The sequence below is a fragment of the Oryza glaberrima genome, chromosome 1 (assembly GCF_000147395.1).
Source record: "Oryza glaberrima chromosome 1, OglaRS2, whole genome shotgun sequence".
NCBI classification, from domain to species: domain Eukaryota; kingdom Viridiplantae; phylum Streptophyta; class Magnoliopsida; order Poales; family Poaceae; genus Oryza; species Oryza glaberrima.
This window is the reverse complement of record NC_068326.1, coordinates 1,584,559-1,599,840: the sequence shown is the minus strand read 5'-3', so window position 1 is coordinate 1,599,840 and position 15,282 is coordinate 1,584,559. Positions and strand designations below refer to the sequence as shown.

Genomic DNA, 15,282 nt, shown 5'->3' with positions numbered 1-15,282 from the left:
TCTAGTCTTACAGTACAGAACTTCGTACGCGATAATCCACTTGTTGGGTTGATGCTAGCATTAGGATTAGCTCGTTGTAGGGCGGCAACGGAACCAGAGAACACCAAACTGATATGCTACTCCGGTACTCCCCAAACAAGAAGGCCTCAACCATTTGGGTCCGTCCCAAATCCAAATGCGCCTACAATATTATTTCAAACGAGTATTGGCCAAGGACTTGTAAATATCCTATGATTGATGCGTTCGTCGGATCCACCCCTCACGTTCTTCTTGATCTCTACAGACTACATGGAGTACAGCTAATATTCGTTTGGCAATTGGCGAAGGTGTAGGAAAGATTCTAAACGGCATGGTTGAAGGCGGAATTCCTATTGGGCGGGTGATCGCTGCTCCATCCACCCAGCGATCACCCCATGCCTCTCTCCTATACTATATACTCCTCTCTCTCCTCTCCCCCTTCCTCCTCCCCTTCTTCTCTTTCTACTATAGTACACCACACAAAATATTTTAAAAAATAAAAGTTAGAAAAATTTATGTATAGAAATATTATATATAAAAAATTTGAATTCAAATTCAAATTTGAATTGGGCATGTAAACTTTTGACTTATAAATTTTGGATCTATAAACTTTAGGTGTATAAACTTTAGATGTATAGAAATACTATATATAGAAAATATTTGAATTCAAATTCAAATTTGAATTGGGTATATAAACTTTAGGTCTATAAACTTTAGATGTATAGAAATACTATATATGAAAAATATTTGAATTCAAATTCAAATTTGAATCGGATATTTGAATTCAAATTCAAATTTAAATCGGATATAATTCAAATTTAAATTTGAATCGGATATATAAACTTTTGACTTATAAACTTTAGGTGTATAAACTTTAGATGTATAGAAATGCTATATATATATAAAAAAATATTTGAATTCAAATTCAAATTTGAATCGGATATATAAACTTTTGACTTATAAACTTTTGGTCTCTAAACTTTAGATATGTAAACTTGAGGTGTATAAACTTTAGATGCATAAATTTACTAAAATAGGAAAGTAATGCGGTGTCAAAAAAGGAAACTAGGTGGAGGGAGGGAGGGAGAGGAGGGGGGCTACCCGATCGCTACCAGGTAGGTAGGGCGATCGATCGCCCATTAGAACTACCCGGTTGAAGGCGGAGAGTCACGACTGATGAGAGACGAACCGAACACAAACTGATGCAGTAGCAGCTTGGCCCGCTTCGGCGCAGCTCACACTGCTCAGCACTGTAACTGGGATTTAAGTCCATCATCAAATGGAATAAGTTCACTTTGGCTCCCTCAATTTGTCGTCCAATCTGATTTTCGTCCCTCGATCGCAAAATCGGATAAGATAGGTCCCCCAACTTACGAAACCATTTAAATAGGATCCCTCGGCAGTATTTGACCCTGGTTTTGGCTGAGGTGGCGCCTATGTGGCTAAGTTGACTCGGTCTTCATCTGACGTGGCATTGACGTGACGCTTACGTGTCAATTTGATTCCAAAAATAATAAAACCTATGAGGCCCACATGTCAGTTTCACCCACACAATAATAGAAAATGGTGGGGCCCACGTGGACCCCACCTATCATCTCACTACCCTTCTCTCTATCCCCTCTCTCTCTCTATCCTCTCTCTCCCTCTTCTCTCTCTCTATCCCCCCTCTCTCTCTACCCTGAGAATGGCGAGCGGCGGCGGGTGGCGCAGAGGGGCAGCGGCAAGCGGCGAGTGGAACAGAGGGGTGGCGGGTGGCTCACCGTGTCGAGGTCACGCTCCAGCACATACGTCCCCTTGGCCGCCGTGTCGAGCTGCTCCTGCAGCCGCAGCAACGACCTCATCATGGACCGTCACCGCCTCGCCGGCCTTGCGACTGCCGCCGCCGCCATCGTCACCTTCACGAACCCGCACAGCTCTGCCGATGCCTCCGCGCTCGCCGGCAACGACAGCGCCTCGCCGTCGCATATCGCCTTCTTGAGCCTCTCCCAGGACAGCCTCTCACTGGCGAGCAGGATGGGGTAGCGACCCAAGAAGCCCAACGAGGCACCGCGTGACCACCTCGGAGCCGATGCCTAGCTGCCGCCGCCAGCGTCGTCGCTGCTCCTGCCAACGCAGCCAGAGCCACCCATCTGCGCCGACTGCCTCCCAAAGCCACATCTGGATAAGAGAGGCAATTCAACAATGCTTGTCCCAAAAAGATCAAGGAACTCCAAGAAAGGAAACAGTGCTTGTCCCAAAAGATCAAGAAACTCGAAGAAATTGAGTTTTGGAATCGGGGCAATTCATGTGCCCATCACACCAAGGTGAGATCAGTCGAGAGAAGAAAAAAAGAGATAGAACATTGTTAGCAACCTTCTTCACTAGAATCAAACAACGGTAGTTCTCAATACAACTTGGAAGTGTTTGACTAGAACAAGGTAGAATAAGAATAGGGATACAAGCTAATAGAGAGACTGGATTGCCCTAGTAGCTGCAGTAGAGATAGTAGCAAGAGAGGTAGTAGAGGAAGAGAGGAAGATCGACAAGGTTCAGCCTGAACCAAGTCGCCGCCGCCGCCGCTGTGGCCGAAGCCGCCGATGCCTGTTTGATCTCTGTTCTATTCCTTTTCCTGAGAGTGCAGCATCCCTTCCTTTCTAGCTCTCTGTTGGGCTTGCTTGGGCCAAGGATTTGGCTACTCACTGTGTTGGGTCGTAGTGCAGCCGGCCCAATTCCTAACAATACCCCTTCCTTTGAATCCGGCTTGTCCCCAAGCCGGCAGCCTGAAGCTATGAAAAGCTTACCACCACCTGGATCCCATGGCATTTGCAAAATAATCCTTGGTGAACATACAGCTTGCTCCATCCAAAAAAGAATAGCCCAATTGATAATCCATCCAATACAAATTGCATGTTGGACAACCTCAGAGAAGTGCAGGCACCAATATTCAGCACAAGCAATAGAAGCATGTAGCATATAGGAAGTGGACCTCAGAGAAGTGCAGTCACCAATATTCAATACAAGCAATAGAAGCATGTAGCATATGTTCTCCTTCCCACAAGCTCTGAATTTACTGGCAGAAATTTGTACCATGGAAGAACAACTTGGGTGGATCTTAATAGTTGACTTGTAACAGAGCAAAAACTTGACATTTTGAGTTGCTGAAGTTATGTCCAAAATGACAGGATTCTCTATTTTTCCTTGCCTTGTTTGGAGCAGAATACCTTGCAAAGGTTGCACAAAATAAACAACCATATGGATAACATCTTTAATTGGAAGTGCATAGCTTTCAACCTTCCATGTAGCCCCAGTAAAAAATAGAAGCACCAAAATATCATACCATCTCTTATCTATGAGGAAACACCATGGATTAAGCTCATCATCTATTAGTGCTACTAACAGATATATATTGCACCCGTTTCTTATCTCATCCAGCAGCTTAGTAGACCAATTATCAATGTACTGGGCTGATGGACATAGCATCTCTGAATCTTCCTTGATACCAAGACCATCAATGAACATTTTTGCTGCAGTACTAATATTACCAGGATTGTCCTCACCAACATCAACATCACTCTTCTTAATGTTTTTGCTCTGATCCACACCATCGAGTACCTTTTCAGATTACCTTGCTTCAATAGTCTTGCCACCAAGTAGTTAGTTAATTGATAATTTTCTGGTTGTAGAGAGTAGCTGCCAATCTGAAACATCTCAACATCTAGATCCCGCACTAATAGCACCAAAATTACTTGCATGAGTTCCAATGGGTCCACAAGTTTGAATGGCTTGCCTTGGAGAAAACAGTCCTTGACTGCAGAGTGAATCAACCATTTGGTGCCAACTGTAATAAGTAGCACACTATTCATGTATTGTTTAGTGTTCCAAGCAAAGAGACTCATTTCTACACTAACTTTCCAATGCTTCCAAGCAAATAGATGCACCATGATACTTCTCAAATTTTGATTTGGTGGAGGCCATGGTTTCATATCAGTCCAATGCAACATTATATCCATCATGTCAGTATGAGCTGCTCCAAATTTAGAAAATACCAATGCAAGCCAACCTACTTTAAGTGGCGGTGGCCACGGTGGAATGAAATAAAATCTCATCTCAGAATAATTGACTGCAGTCCAGGACACATACCACTTCTTCCATCCTAACCAAGCAGGTGGCCATGGGTTTCTCTTGGGGTGTTCCATCAATGGCTTGTTGTCACGCTCAGTACATTTCATCGAACACTTCATAGGCACCTGATCTCCCACGCAGATGGTAGCACCAAGCTTCAGCCCCGTGGGTGGAGATGGTTCCACCAATGATGTCGTGAACTCCACAGGGCTAGCCATGAGTGGGAATGCAAGCACAACTTGTTCAGTGCCCCGTTTGACACCGGAGCCAAACATCGAACACTTAGCATGCGTCACCTTGGGGTGGTCAAGATTATTGATGTAAGTGGCACCGATTGCGTTTCCAGCAGCTACGAACTCCATAGAGGCCGCGGCAGTGGTGGCGGACGTAACCACTGCAGCCACAGTGAGATCAGGCTCGACGGTAGGACCGGAGCAATTTCGTCGAACACATGGTGGGCGTGACCTCGGGTGAGTCCTTGGTGACGACGCATGAGGCGTGGCCCTTGTCCTTGTTGTTTCCTAGCTCCTAGGAAGCTGTTGGAGCAGTATCCTCAGTAATGTGACATGAACTCACCGTCGCCCAAGTGAGGTTGTTGTTGGGGCATTCAGTCAAACACTTGGTAAGCGCTGGAGTAGGTGGTGCCATGGGTGCTGTAGGTGATGTAGCCTTGAGGACAGCGGTGGTTGCCCTGATGGCTGCAATTGTCTCCTCGGCAGCCTTGCTCCTACGAGCCTCTACCTCCTCCAACTTCTGTAGTATTTGATTGAACTTCTCCTCTTGTCTACGGTTGGCCTCCATCAACTCAAACCTCTCAAGAATCCGATCTAAAGCTTCGTCCATGGATATTCCCTCCTTGTTCATGGTGGACTTGATGGGAACGGGCTCTGCTATCCTTTCATCATCCTTGAACACCTTCTGTTGGCTTGGCATTCTGTCGAACAGGTTGTGTGCGCTAGATTCTTGAACACCCCCCTTGCCCAATTCTTCCTCCACCTTGCACCGCTGCCTTCCTAAGACCTCCATGATGAGAAATGCCACGAACTGAGTAGCTCTGATACCAGATTGTTAGCAACCTTCTTCACTAGAATCAAACAACGGTAGTTCTCAATACAACTTGGAAGTGTTTGACTAGAACAAGGTAGAATAAGAATAGGGATACAAGCTAATAGAGAGACTAGATTGCCCTAGTAGCTGCAGTAGAGATAGTAGCAAGAGAGGTAGTAGAGGAAGAGATGAAGATCGACAAGGTTCAGCCTGAACCAAGTCGCCGCCGCCGCCGAATCCGCCGATGCCTGTTTGATCTCTGTTCTGTTCCTTTTCCTGAGAGTGTAGCATCCCTTCCTTTCTAGCTCTCTGTTGGGCTTGCTTGGGCCAAGGATTGGGCTACTCACTGTGTTGGGTCGTAGTGCAGCCGGCCCAATTCCTAACAAACATTGAGCTTTTCGTCATCTGTTTGTATGTTCTTGTGTGTCAGTTCATTTTGCCATCAAATGCTGAGAAATTCTGGTTTGTATTGGAACACAGCCATGGAATCCATGAGCATTGAGGAGTACATCAGCACGCTGCACCGAAGACATCGTCCCCACGGAATTGCAGCGAATGATGCACCGGAGGACGTCGTCGGAGATCGAGCTGGCGATGGCGGGCTACTTCAATGCCAGCGACGAGGCGTCGGAGATTTGCAAGCAACTGCTGACGAACATCAAGAACGCGCAGAGCAACTACCTGTCCATGGACAACTTCCTCGCCACCAACTCCGACAGCGTCGCCGCTACCGGTGGTGCCGCGGCGATGACGGCGGCGGCGCCGCTCGCCGCCGTGCGGAGCAACCCGTTCAGTGACGTGGCGACGCGGAGCAGCCTCCGGCGGATCCACGACAGGTACTCGTCCATTCTCCACGCCATCAAGTCGAGCCACGGGAAGGTGGCGAGGGCCATCAGGAAGGTCTCCCGGGCGTGCCTCGTCGTGGCGTGCGACGCCGCGGCGGCCACCTCTGTCGCTGTGGCCGCGCACCTCCTGTTCTTTGGCCTCATCGTCGGGGTGCCCGGCCCGCTCTGTCCCGCACCACTCCGGCCGCCGCCTCTCCTTCCCCGCCGCTTCGCCGCCGGCACCGCTTGGCCCGCCGGTCCGGCGGGAGAGAGAAGAGGGAGAGAGAGGATAGAGGGAGGGGGATAGAGAGAAGGGTAGTGAGGATGACAGGTAGGGTCCACGTGGGCCTCACCATTTTTTATTATTTTGTGTGTGAAATTTGGGTCCCATAGGTTTTATTATTTTTGGATCAAATTACCACGTAAGCGCCACGTCAATGCCACGTCAGATGAATACCGAGTCAAATTAGCCACGTAGGTGCCACCTCAACTAAAACTAGGTCAAATACTACTGAGGGACCTTATTTAAACGGTTTCGTAAGTTGGGGGACCTGTCGTTTCCGGTTTTGCGATCAAGGGACGAAAACTAGACTGGACGACAAATAGAGGGACCCAAAGTGAACTTATTCCTCATCAAATTAATCGGCATCTTTTTTAGGCTTGTAGTACTGTCAAGCCTCCGGCCCATCGCCATGTATGGGCTGATATTTTATCTCGAAATGCTATCCAGACCATCAATCCGTCATACTCTGGCCTATTGGGCTGAGATAGAAGACCACAATTTGGCACCCAGAAGAGTTCTCTCACAAAGTTTAGTACGTGTGTTTAGGGCCAAGTGTCTGAGTCGTGTGCATCCCTCGCTCCTAAAAAACAAACCAATTCTCCTCCTATCACAGATTTCGGTCACAAGGTTGTGACAAAAACTCCGTGAATAGCCAAAACAATAACTTCATTTCAACTTAGCGAAAAACAGCGATTGCCTGCAGCTCATCTCTGTGAATAGCCAAAACAGTATCTTCATTTCAACTTAGCAAAAACACGGCGATTGCCTGCAGCTGTACTCCAATCACTCCGTTCCGGCCCTGACCTGTTTCGCTTAGGAAATACACAGTTGGGCGCTCCGCGCCTCCGCGGCCGAACTCTGAACAATCGTCATCGCTGTAGATTTGCGCGGACCTCACGTAGCCAAATCGGAATTCGCGCGCCTCTCGTCTCTCCGCTCCGCACAAGCGCACAACCTCTCTTTCTCTGCAGCGCGCACGCCTTTTGGGTTTTGGGCCACTGTACGTTTCCTGGCCAGCGAGATTACCCCTATCTTTCGCGCCTGTACACCTGCCAGCAACAACGTGCACTCTCTATACACCCTACAGCTGCTACACTCCCGGACGGGGACCGATCACCGCAACTCCTCCACACAATGTCACCGACCGGCTACTACGCCCCCTACGCCAGGGATCTGCTTAGCCTCATGTGGAGGAACAGAAGCGCACATCAATACTCGTCACCTACTCAACTGTTACTATCGGTAATCTCGTATGTATACTTCAGCCATGTTTAGTTCACACCAAATTTTTCTTAAACTCCCAACTTTTCATCACGTCATGTCACATATAAAACTTTTCTACTCACATAAACTCCTAATTTTTTTTCTAAACTAACAACTTTTTTTAAACTTCTTCCCAATTTCAGAAACTAAACACAGCCTTCAATGATTGCATACATAGTATGTGCATATGCTTCGTCTATCGTGAATAAGGGTAGCCATCGATCTCGGGTGTTTTGCCTCAACTTGCGTCGAAATCGAATCGAGTGTTGGGGAGTACACGCATACGGAGTACTTGCGAACATTCACTGCTGCTGTAGCTAGACTGGCCATTACTACAGCCAGAGACATGTGTAGCACACGGGAGGAGTAAAGTGCGTATGCAACTGCATAGCCTAGCTGGTAGTAATACTTACCTTGAACTGATGCATCATCTGGAACTGAACTTGCAATAACGAAGTGCAGGGATGCACTGGCGCAGGAGATGCCGCCCAGCATGAACAGAGGAGAGCCAGTCTTTTTCCTTTTGGCAGATGCGAGGAGCAACCCAAGTACCCAACCCATTGTGTTGGCCTGGCCATAGCTGCCATCAGGTCGTCTCCTCCTAACCACTTCACTGTATACAACCTCATCTTGTAACGCCTTTCCGTTCATGTGTACCACCACCAAGACCAGCAGCATGGCCTGCAGCAAACTCATTGTGCAGCAACTCATTGATCGATTGATCGAAAGCGATGGAGCCGTTGCATGCGCTGCTGCATGCTACCGATGGACCACTTGGGGGCCGGCGAACTGGCGATGCCAAGTTGCCAATGTACATTATTACGTACGACACTGATCTACATCTACCGGGCCACAGTGTGCAGTTACTGTTTGGTCCACACAACTGATCCCTCCATCTACCGGCTACCGGCCGGTAGGTCGTACTGTACTCCTACTCTGTGTGTGTCTATGGCGGTCTTATCTACTTACCTCATTCATGTACGGAGTACAAAACATTTTTTTTTTGAATGACCCTCTGGTACACAACATCAAGATTCATGACGATAAAACTGCGATATACCTATATACTATTTGTGATGCGATTTTCGTTGCATATGCTACCCTAATGATGATTACAGAGATATTATGAGCAATTAGAGTCCTATACGATTACATCGTGATACATTGTGATGATTAGTTGATTACGACTAGTACTAAGGCAATCGAAAACATAATGTGATCATTAAGAGCAGTACTAATGCAATCGAAAACATGGAGTAATGATTAAGACTAGTACTTAACTAATTCAATCAAAACATATGCCCGGGCACCGGAACCATTTATTGTGCTGAGGTGAATTGGATTTGGCCAAATCCAGTCCGGGACATCAAACTCATCAATGCGTTAATGGGCAACACACCTTATTATTGGATCAGAGTAAAGTGCAGGCTCGCAGCTTGTTCAGTTCAGGCTTTCAGGGGGGCACTACTTCTCAATTTATTCCCAGTTTTACGGTGGGACAGCGATCACCACGTGATACGTTTGCACGAGTGCAAACTCAATTTTACCAATGGGAATTGAGATTTCAGTCACCTAAAATTTAAACATGTTTCAGTCAAATTCCTACTACTATCTGCTGAGCACCTCCTCTTTGGCAACAGCGGCATCACGGACCAGTGACGAGCTCCTTGATGATCCCTTCGTTCGTCGTCCGTCCAAGTCCATGGCCTCGTCGGTTGGAGGAGAATGGTGGGCAGGATCGATGGCAAGGGCATCTGATCTACGGCGGTGTCTACGGCCACCAGCTGCTGGAACACAGGGAAGACAGTCGGGCGGGAGATCGAATCTTGTTGTCGTTCGGAGCGGCGGAGACTGGTATAGCACTTGCATGGATTATCAGTGCTGCTAGTGTCTTCCGATGCTAGCGAGGCAGTGAATTGGGAAGGGGGATGGAAACGGTTGGGAATGGTCGGAAACGATATTATTTTTTATTACTTTTATAAAAAGGTCAGAAAAAAATATATTTATAAATTTAATTTTTTAGTGTCAACTTCAATACAATATTGACAGAAAATAAAAAAGGTTAAAATTTAAAAGTAGTAAAGATAATATTATTATATTAGTTTTAGGGGAACGATATCGATACGGCCAAAAAAAAAATTGTATACTAACACGAAAATATTGCACATCAATATATTAGAGAATAGAGTTTTCGTTACACATCGCACTCGGGTAGACCGGCCTATGCCAGGGCAAGGAAGAAAATAAAGCCAAAAACAAGGAAGAAAAATAAAAACTCATACGACGGGTAACACTACTCTAAACAATGGGAGGGGGCAGAACCACGCTACACTCCCAACAAATCCAAAAAAGCAACACCCGCTAACGAACACAGCCGATCTCTTCGAAAGGATGGACTCTAGTATACCGTTTTCACATGTCCCAGGATCAGCAGGAGAAAGAGGATTGTGTTAGCTGATGAGGGAAAGAATAAAATATAGATTTTAGGAGGGGGTTTGCACGAATATTAAAGTTCCTAGTAATTTATATAGGTTCATTACTTTTTCCTTCGTCCAAGGCTGTGTTTAGTTCACGGGGTGTTTGATTGAAATTGGAACGATAAGATGGAAAAGTAGGAAGTTTGGCCCTGTTTAGTTCCAAAGTTTTTTTTTCTAAATTTTCAACTTTCCATCACATCAAACCTTTCATACACACATAATTTTTCTATCACATCGTTCCAATTTTAACCAAACTTCTAAACTTCAGTGTGAACTAAACACAACCATGTGTGTGGGAAATTTTTGATGTGATAGAAAAGTTGGAAGTTTGAAGAATTTTTTTGGAACGAGACTTGTTTAGTTCCAAAGTTTTTTTTTCCAAACTTCCAACTTTCCATCACATCAAACCTTTCATATACACACAACTTTTCTATCACATCGTACCAATTTCAACCAAACTTCCAATCTTCAGTGTGAACTAAACACAATCTTAAAGGTCATGTTTAGTTCACCCCAACTACCTCAAACTTCCAACTTTCCATCTCATTGCATCACATCCAAAACTTTCCTACACACATAAACTTCTAACTTTTTTTTCAAACTTCTAACTTTCTGTAAACTTCTAACTTTTTTCAAGAACTATGTGTGTAGAAAAATTTTAGATGTGATGGAAAATTGAGAGTTGAGGGAAGTTTGGTGTGAACTAAACAGGGTCACAGCCTAAACACGGTGCAAAGGCAAAGAGCGGTTGTATATAACTCTTACCAGTAATCTCGATACTCCAAAAGCTGCAAAGAGCAAGTTGAAACATCTGAATTTTACACGCAAGAGCGAGTGAGGCTAGCTGAAAGGGACAAACTGCTTCGTGCACGGTGACAAGCCAGAAAAGGTACTACTAGTGGTAGTACTCGTTGGTCAGCGGGGAGTAGTAGTATAGCTATAGCATCGAGTAATCCAATGGCGCTAGGCCCACGTCGTGCAGCATGAAGGCGGGAGAACTTTTTCCCAGGCGATGCAGATCAGTGCAGAGCCACAGCCTGCCTGCCTCGCTGCATTTCCATCTCTGGACTGGCACAACCACACAGACACAGCACGAGACACCGGTGTCGAGACAGGCACAGGCTCTCTCACTTGCCTTCCTCTCTTCCTGCAGTCACTTGCCCTAGCCAACGTCGGAGCAGATGCAGCCCTGAAAACCATCGGCATGTGGCGCGGGCGCCGGATCGAGCTGGGATCATGCATCCCGTTGCCATGATGCCATGGCACGGGCGCGACAGGACGACTGACGAGCCGAGGACCATATCGCGTCGCAAACGGTCGGCTCTCTTCCCACTCCCGTGCTGTACATGCCATCATCACCCATTCGTACCGGTCTCTCTCGCTGACCCAACGGTCTCTACCTCTCCCATTTCTTCTCCTACGTGTAAGTACCACTAATCAACAGTCATGCAGTACTAATCAACAGTCATACAGTACTCCAATGCATCAGAGCATCAGTCATGCATCAGAGCAATGCTGCTGCTGCCAGAAAAAAAAAAGAAAGAAATATACTAGCACCGAAAGTCCAAATGGAGACAAAGATTCATTCGAAGAATGACTTTTTCTTTCACAGGGAACGGCTCTGCAGAAATTCTAAGTTTCATCATTCTAAAACGGGTGCTACTAAAAAAAACAGCAAAACGAATCAGAACCAGAGCAATCATGCATGTACAGAAAGAACTCTTAACACCATCCAACAGCAGACGCTAATCAGATCAGCTGCACACCAAAAGCAATCCCAAAGTAAACCAAACCGCAAATCACAAAGGCACAGACAAATTAATCACTGGCTAATGGCGCCACCTTCTGACACGGCGGGCGAGTCGGACACGGACACGCCGGAGGACTCGTCCATCGACTCGTGCGACGGCGACGCCTCCCCGCACGCGCGGATCTCCTCGATCATCTTCACCACGTACCCGATCTTCGGCCGCTGGTCGGGCGCCGCCGACGCGCAGCTCAGGGCGAGCTGCAGCATCGCCACCATCTCCTCCTCGATGCCCTTGTCCTTCATCAGCTCCAGGTCGAACACCTCCGACGTCCACTCCTCCCTCACCACCGACTGCACCCACCGCGGCAGCTCCACCACCACGCCGCCGTTGGGAAGCTCGCTGCCCGGGCACCGCCCCGTCAGCAGCTCGAGTAGCACCACGCCGAACGCGTACACGTCGCCCTTCTGCGACGCCCACGGCCGCGGCGGCGGGGGCGCCTCGGGGGCGCGGTACCCCGCCGAGCGCGCCGCGGCGGCCGCCGGGGACGAGCCCAGCTGCGCCAGGCCGCAGTCCGCGAGCCGCCCCACGCCGGCTTTGTCGAGCAGTATGTTCGTGCTCTTGATGTTGCCGTGCGCCAGCCTCGGCGTCCCGCTGCCCCGGCGGCTCGCGTGGTGGATGTATGCTAGGCCGCGCGCGGCGGCGGAGGCGATGCGCATCCGCGCCGCCCAGTCCAGCGGCGTGCGCCCAGGGCCACGGTTACCTGTAATAACATGTTTCAGCAACAGGTGTTCGACGAAATCAATGTCGAGATGCAACAATTAGAGAACTCACCGTGCAGGAGGGAGAAGAGGCTGCCGTTGGGCATGAACTCGTAGACAAGCAGCTTCTCGTCGCGGGCGTAGTAGTAGGCGTTGAGTGGCACGATGTTCGGGTGACGGAGACGGCCAAGCACGGCCATGTGGTGCTCGAAATCCTTCTTGGACGCCGCCGCCGCCGTGGCGTCGCGCAGCCGCTTGACGGCCACGACGCTGCCGTCGCCAAGCACGGCCTTGTACGCCGTGCCGCACCCGCCCTTGCCGAGCATCTCTGCTGATGCGCGCAGCAGGTCGTCGAGCTCAAACCGCTTCCCGCCGCCGCTGCTGAGGTCCTCCAGAAACACCATTTTCCCCCGCTCAAACGTGCCGCCAGCTGCAGTGACCACTCCGGTGGCGCCATAGGGGCTGGAGGAGTACACGATCTTCTCCCCTTCCCGGAGACGCCTGGCGCTTCGCCGGCCGGAGAGGCGTGGCCAGAAGTAGCAGAACAGCAGCCCGGCCACGAGCCCGACCACGGCGAAGTCCCCGGCCACAATTGCCACCACGGCCGCGCAGCTCATCTTTCCCTTGCCGCTGGTTGCCGCGCCCGCTGGCTTCGCTGACGGCGACGACGCCACCATGGCCGCAGCCGGTGGGCACGGCGGCGTCGCGGACGCGTTGACAGCCGCCGACGCGTTCGGCTGCTGCGCCTCGTCCTTGCACGGCGGCAGCGGCGCGCTGCAGAGACCAGCATTCCCGCCGAACGCCCCAACCGGAAACTTGGCCATCGCCACCGGAATCCTCCCCGTCAAAAGATTGTTGGAGACATTGAAGTCTTGCAGCACGGGGAGCGCAATGCCGTCAATCCCGCCGCTGAGCCGGTTGGAGTCCAGCCGCAGCGTGAGCAACCTGTCGAGCCGGTTGAGCTCCGGTGGCACGACGCCGGACAAGTTGTTGAACGACAGGTCGAGGCGATACAGCCGGTACAGCGCCCCAATCGACGGCGGTATCGGGCCGGACAGCGAGTTGCCGGCGAGGAACAGCAGCTTGAGCCCCGCGAGCGGCGAGAGGTCGGGAATGGCGCCGGTGAGGCCGTTCCCCTTGAGACTAAGCACGCGGAGGCCGTCAAGCCTCGCGAGCGCCGGGAGCGCGGCGTCGCCGGACAGGCCGAAACCCTCGAGCACCAGCCTCGTCACCCGCCCACCCGCGCAGCTGACACCCCGCCACGTCCCGCACGGCGCTGGGTTGGCTGCCAGGTCCCAGCTCGCCAGCGCGCCTGACCGGTCGGCGGCCAGCCGGAAGTCCGACAGCGCCGCGACGTCGGCGTCCAGCGAGCCGCCGCCGCCGCCGTCGGCATAACACACGAAGCATCGAAGCAGCAGTGCCGACAAGAAGAGCGGCAGCAGAATGGCGCTGGCGCCGCCGCCGCTGTTGCGAGGCATGCTGCTCCCTATGCGTTTCTTTTGTTCGAGCTTGACCTCGCGTTTGGCTTGTGTGCGGCGACGGTCGTGACAGCGGCGAGACGAAGGGGGTTCTTGTCTGACGCTCCCCCTCCTCCACAGCTTCACCACCGCACGCACAGTGACTCACACACAGAAGGGGCCCACAACTCAGTGACAGTGACGAGCTCTCGCGAAGACGAGGGTGTGAGAAGGTGGTGACGTGTGGCGCCATGGATGGATTTGGGGAGCAGGTGAAGGTGTGGATGACGGGTGGGGCCATGCTGGTTGATGGGGACATGTCAAGGGTAAAAAAGAGAGGAGCGGAAATGCGGAAATGTTGGGGCATCATGTCCGGTCGGAATTCAGTGGGCCCCTTTTTACTCGGGTGGGCTTTTGCTCGTTGTAATTATTGCTGCATAGATTGGCGAGACTCTCGGGATGTGAGCGATGAAGGTGAGCTTTTTTTACGATTAGCGGCGATTATGTGCAATCTGGGCTTCATTATGGCGCCAAGAATAGGCGCGCACCGCAGCTATACTAGCTGCGCACGCGCACGTGACAACGGAGTGTTGGGGTTTTACCTTTGGGACTGGGTGTATTTTATTTGCCGAGAGGATGAAATTTCTAGCATTACCGGCGGCTATATATGTAGTCCTCCATTCGGATTACCGGTGGCTATTTGTTCACGACGATTATCAATTTAGGAGTACCTTTTGGAGTCTTGATTCCATTATGTACATACTCCTCCTATGGAGTACTCCTACAGTATATGGGGATGGATGTTTTTTAGCTTTGGGTGGAAGTGCGCGAGAGAGACAAGTATGAGAGGTTGTCAGTGGGAATACTATATGCAGCCTTGCAGAGCTGCAGAGGTGAGTGCGCCAAATCCATCGTACGGGGTGGCAGTTCTTTTAGGAGATCGTACGGAGCAGATTGCTAATTGGGCCTTTTTTAAAGTGTTTCTCTGAGGAGAGAGGAAGAAAAAGGGAGATTATATATGTTCGTCCATGGGCCTAATCATCGACTCCCCAATTTCGGTCCAGTTTCGACACCAAGCCCACACGACTCTCGAGCATTAACACGTGCCAAAAGCACGATCCGGCCTCGGTGTACGCGTCGTACCGTGTGCGTCGCCTCGCGTCGCGCGGCGCGGGCAAACACGTACACGCGCCGGAGTACGTTACAAACCTGATTTTCGTGCTCAACGTTTGACCGTCCGTCTTATTTAAAAAAATTAAAAAAAAAAAAGTAAAAAGACAAGTCACGCATGAAATATTAATTA

The 15,282-nt window shown here is 49.8% G+C and overlaps 1 protein-coding gene across 1 annotated transcript; it reads right to left on the bottom strand.

Annotated features, from left to right (window-relative positions):
• Positions 1-11,574: 11,574 nt before the first annotated feature.
• On the bottom strand, positions 11,575-14,231 carry LOC127763555 (probable leucine-rich repeat receptor-like protein kinase At1g68400). Its single transcript, XM_052288333.1, has 2 exons — positions 12,596-14,231; positions 11,575-12,524 (listed from the first exon to the last, which is right to left on the bottom strand). The coding sequence occupies exons 1-2, from the start codon at positions 13,998-14,000 to the stop codon at positions 11,836-11,838; spliced, it is 2,094 nt and encodes a 697-aa protein (XP_052144293.1). The 5' UTR covers positions 14,001-14,231; the 3' UTR covers positions 11,575-11,835.
• Between the last annotated feature and the right edge of the window lie 1,051 nt (positions 14,232-15,282).

Bases quoted from the DNA above. Each gene is read 5' to 3' on its own strand.
- LOC127763555 (XM_052288333.1), bottom strand. From the start codon at position 14,000: ATGCCTCGCAACAGCGGCGGCGGCGCCAGCGCCATTCTGCTGCCGCTC. The intron at 12,525-12,595 runs GTGAGTTCTCTA...ATGTTATTACAG, and splicing joins CCTCTTCTCCCTCCTGCACG to GTAACCGTGGCCCTGGGCGC.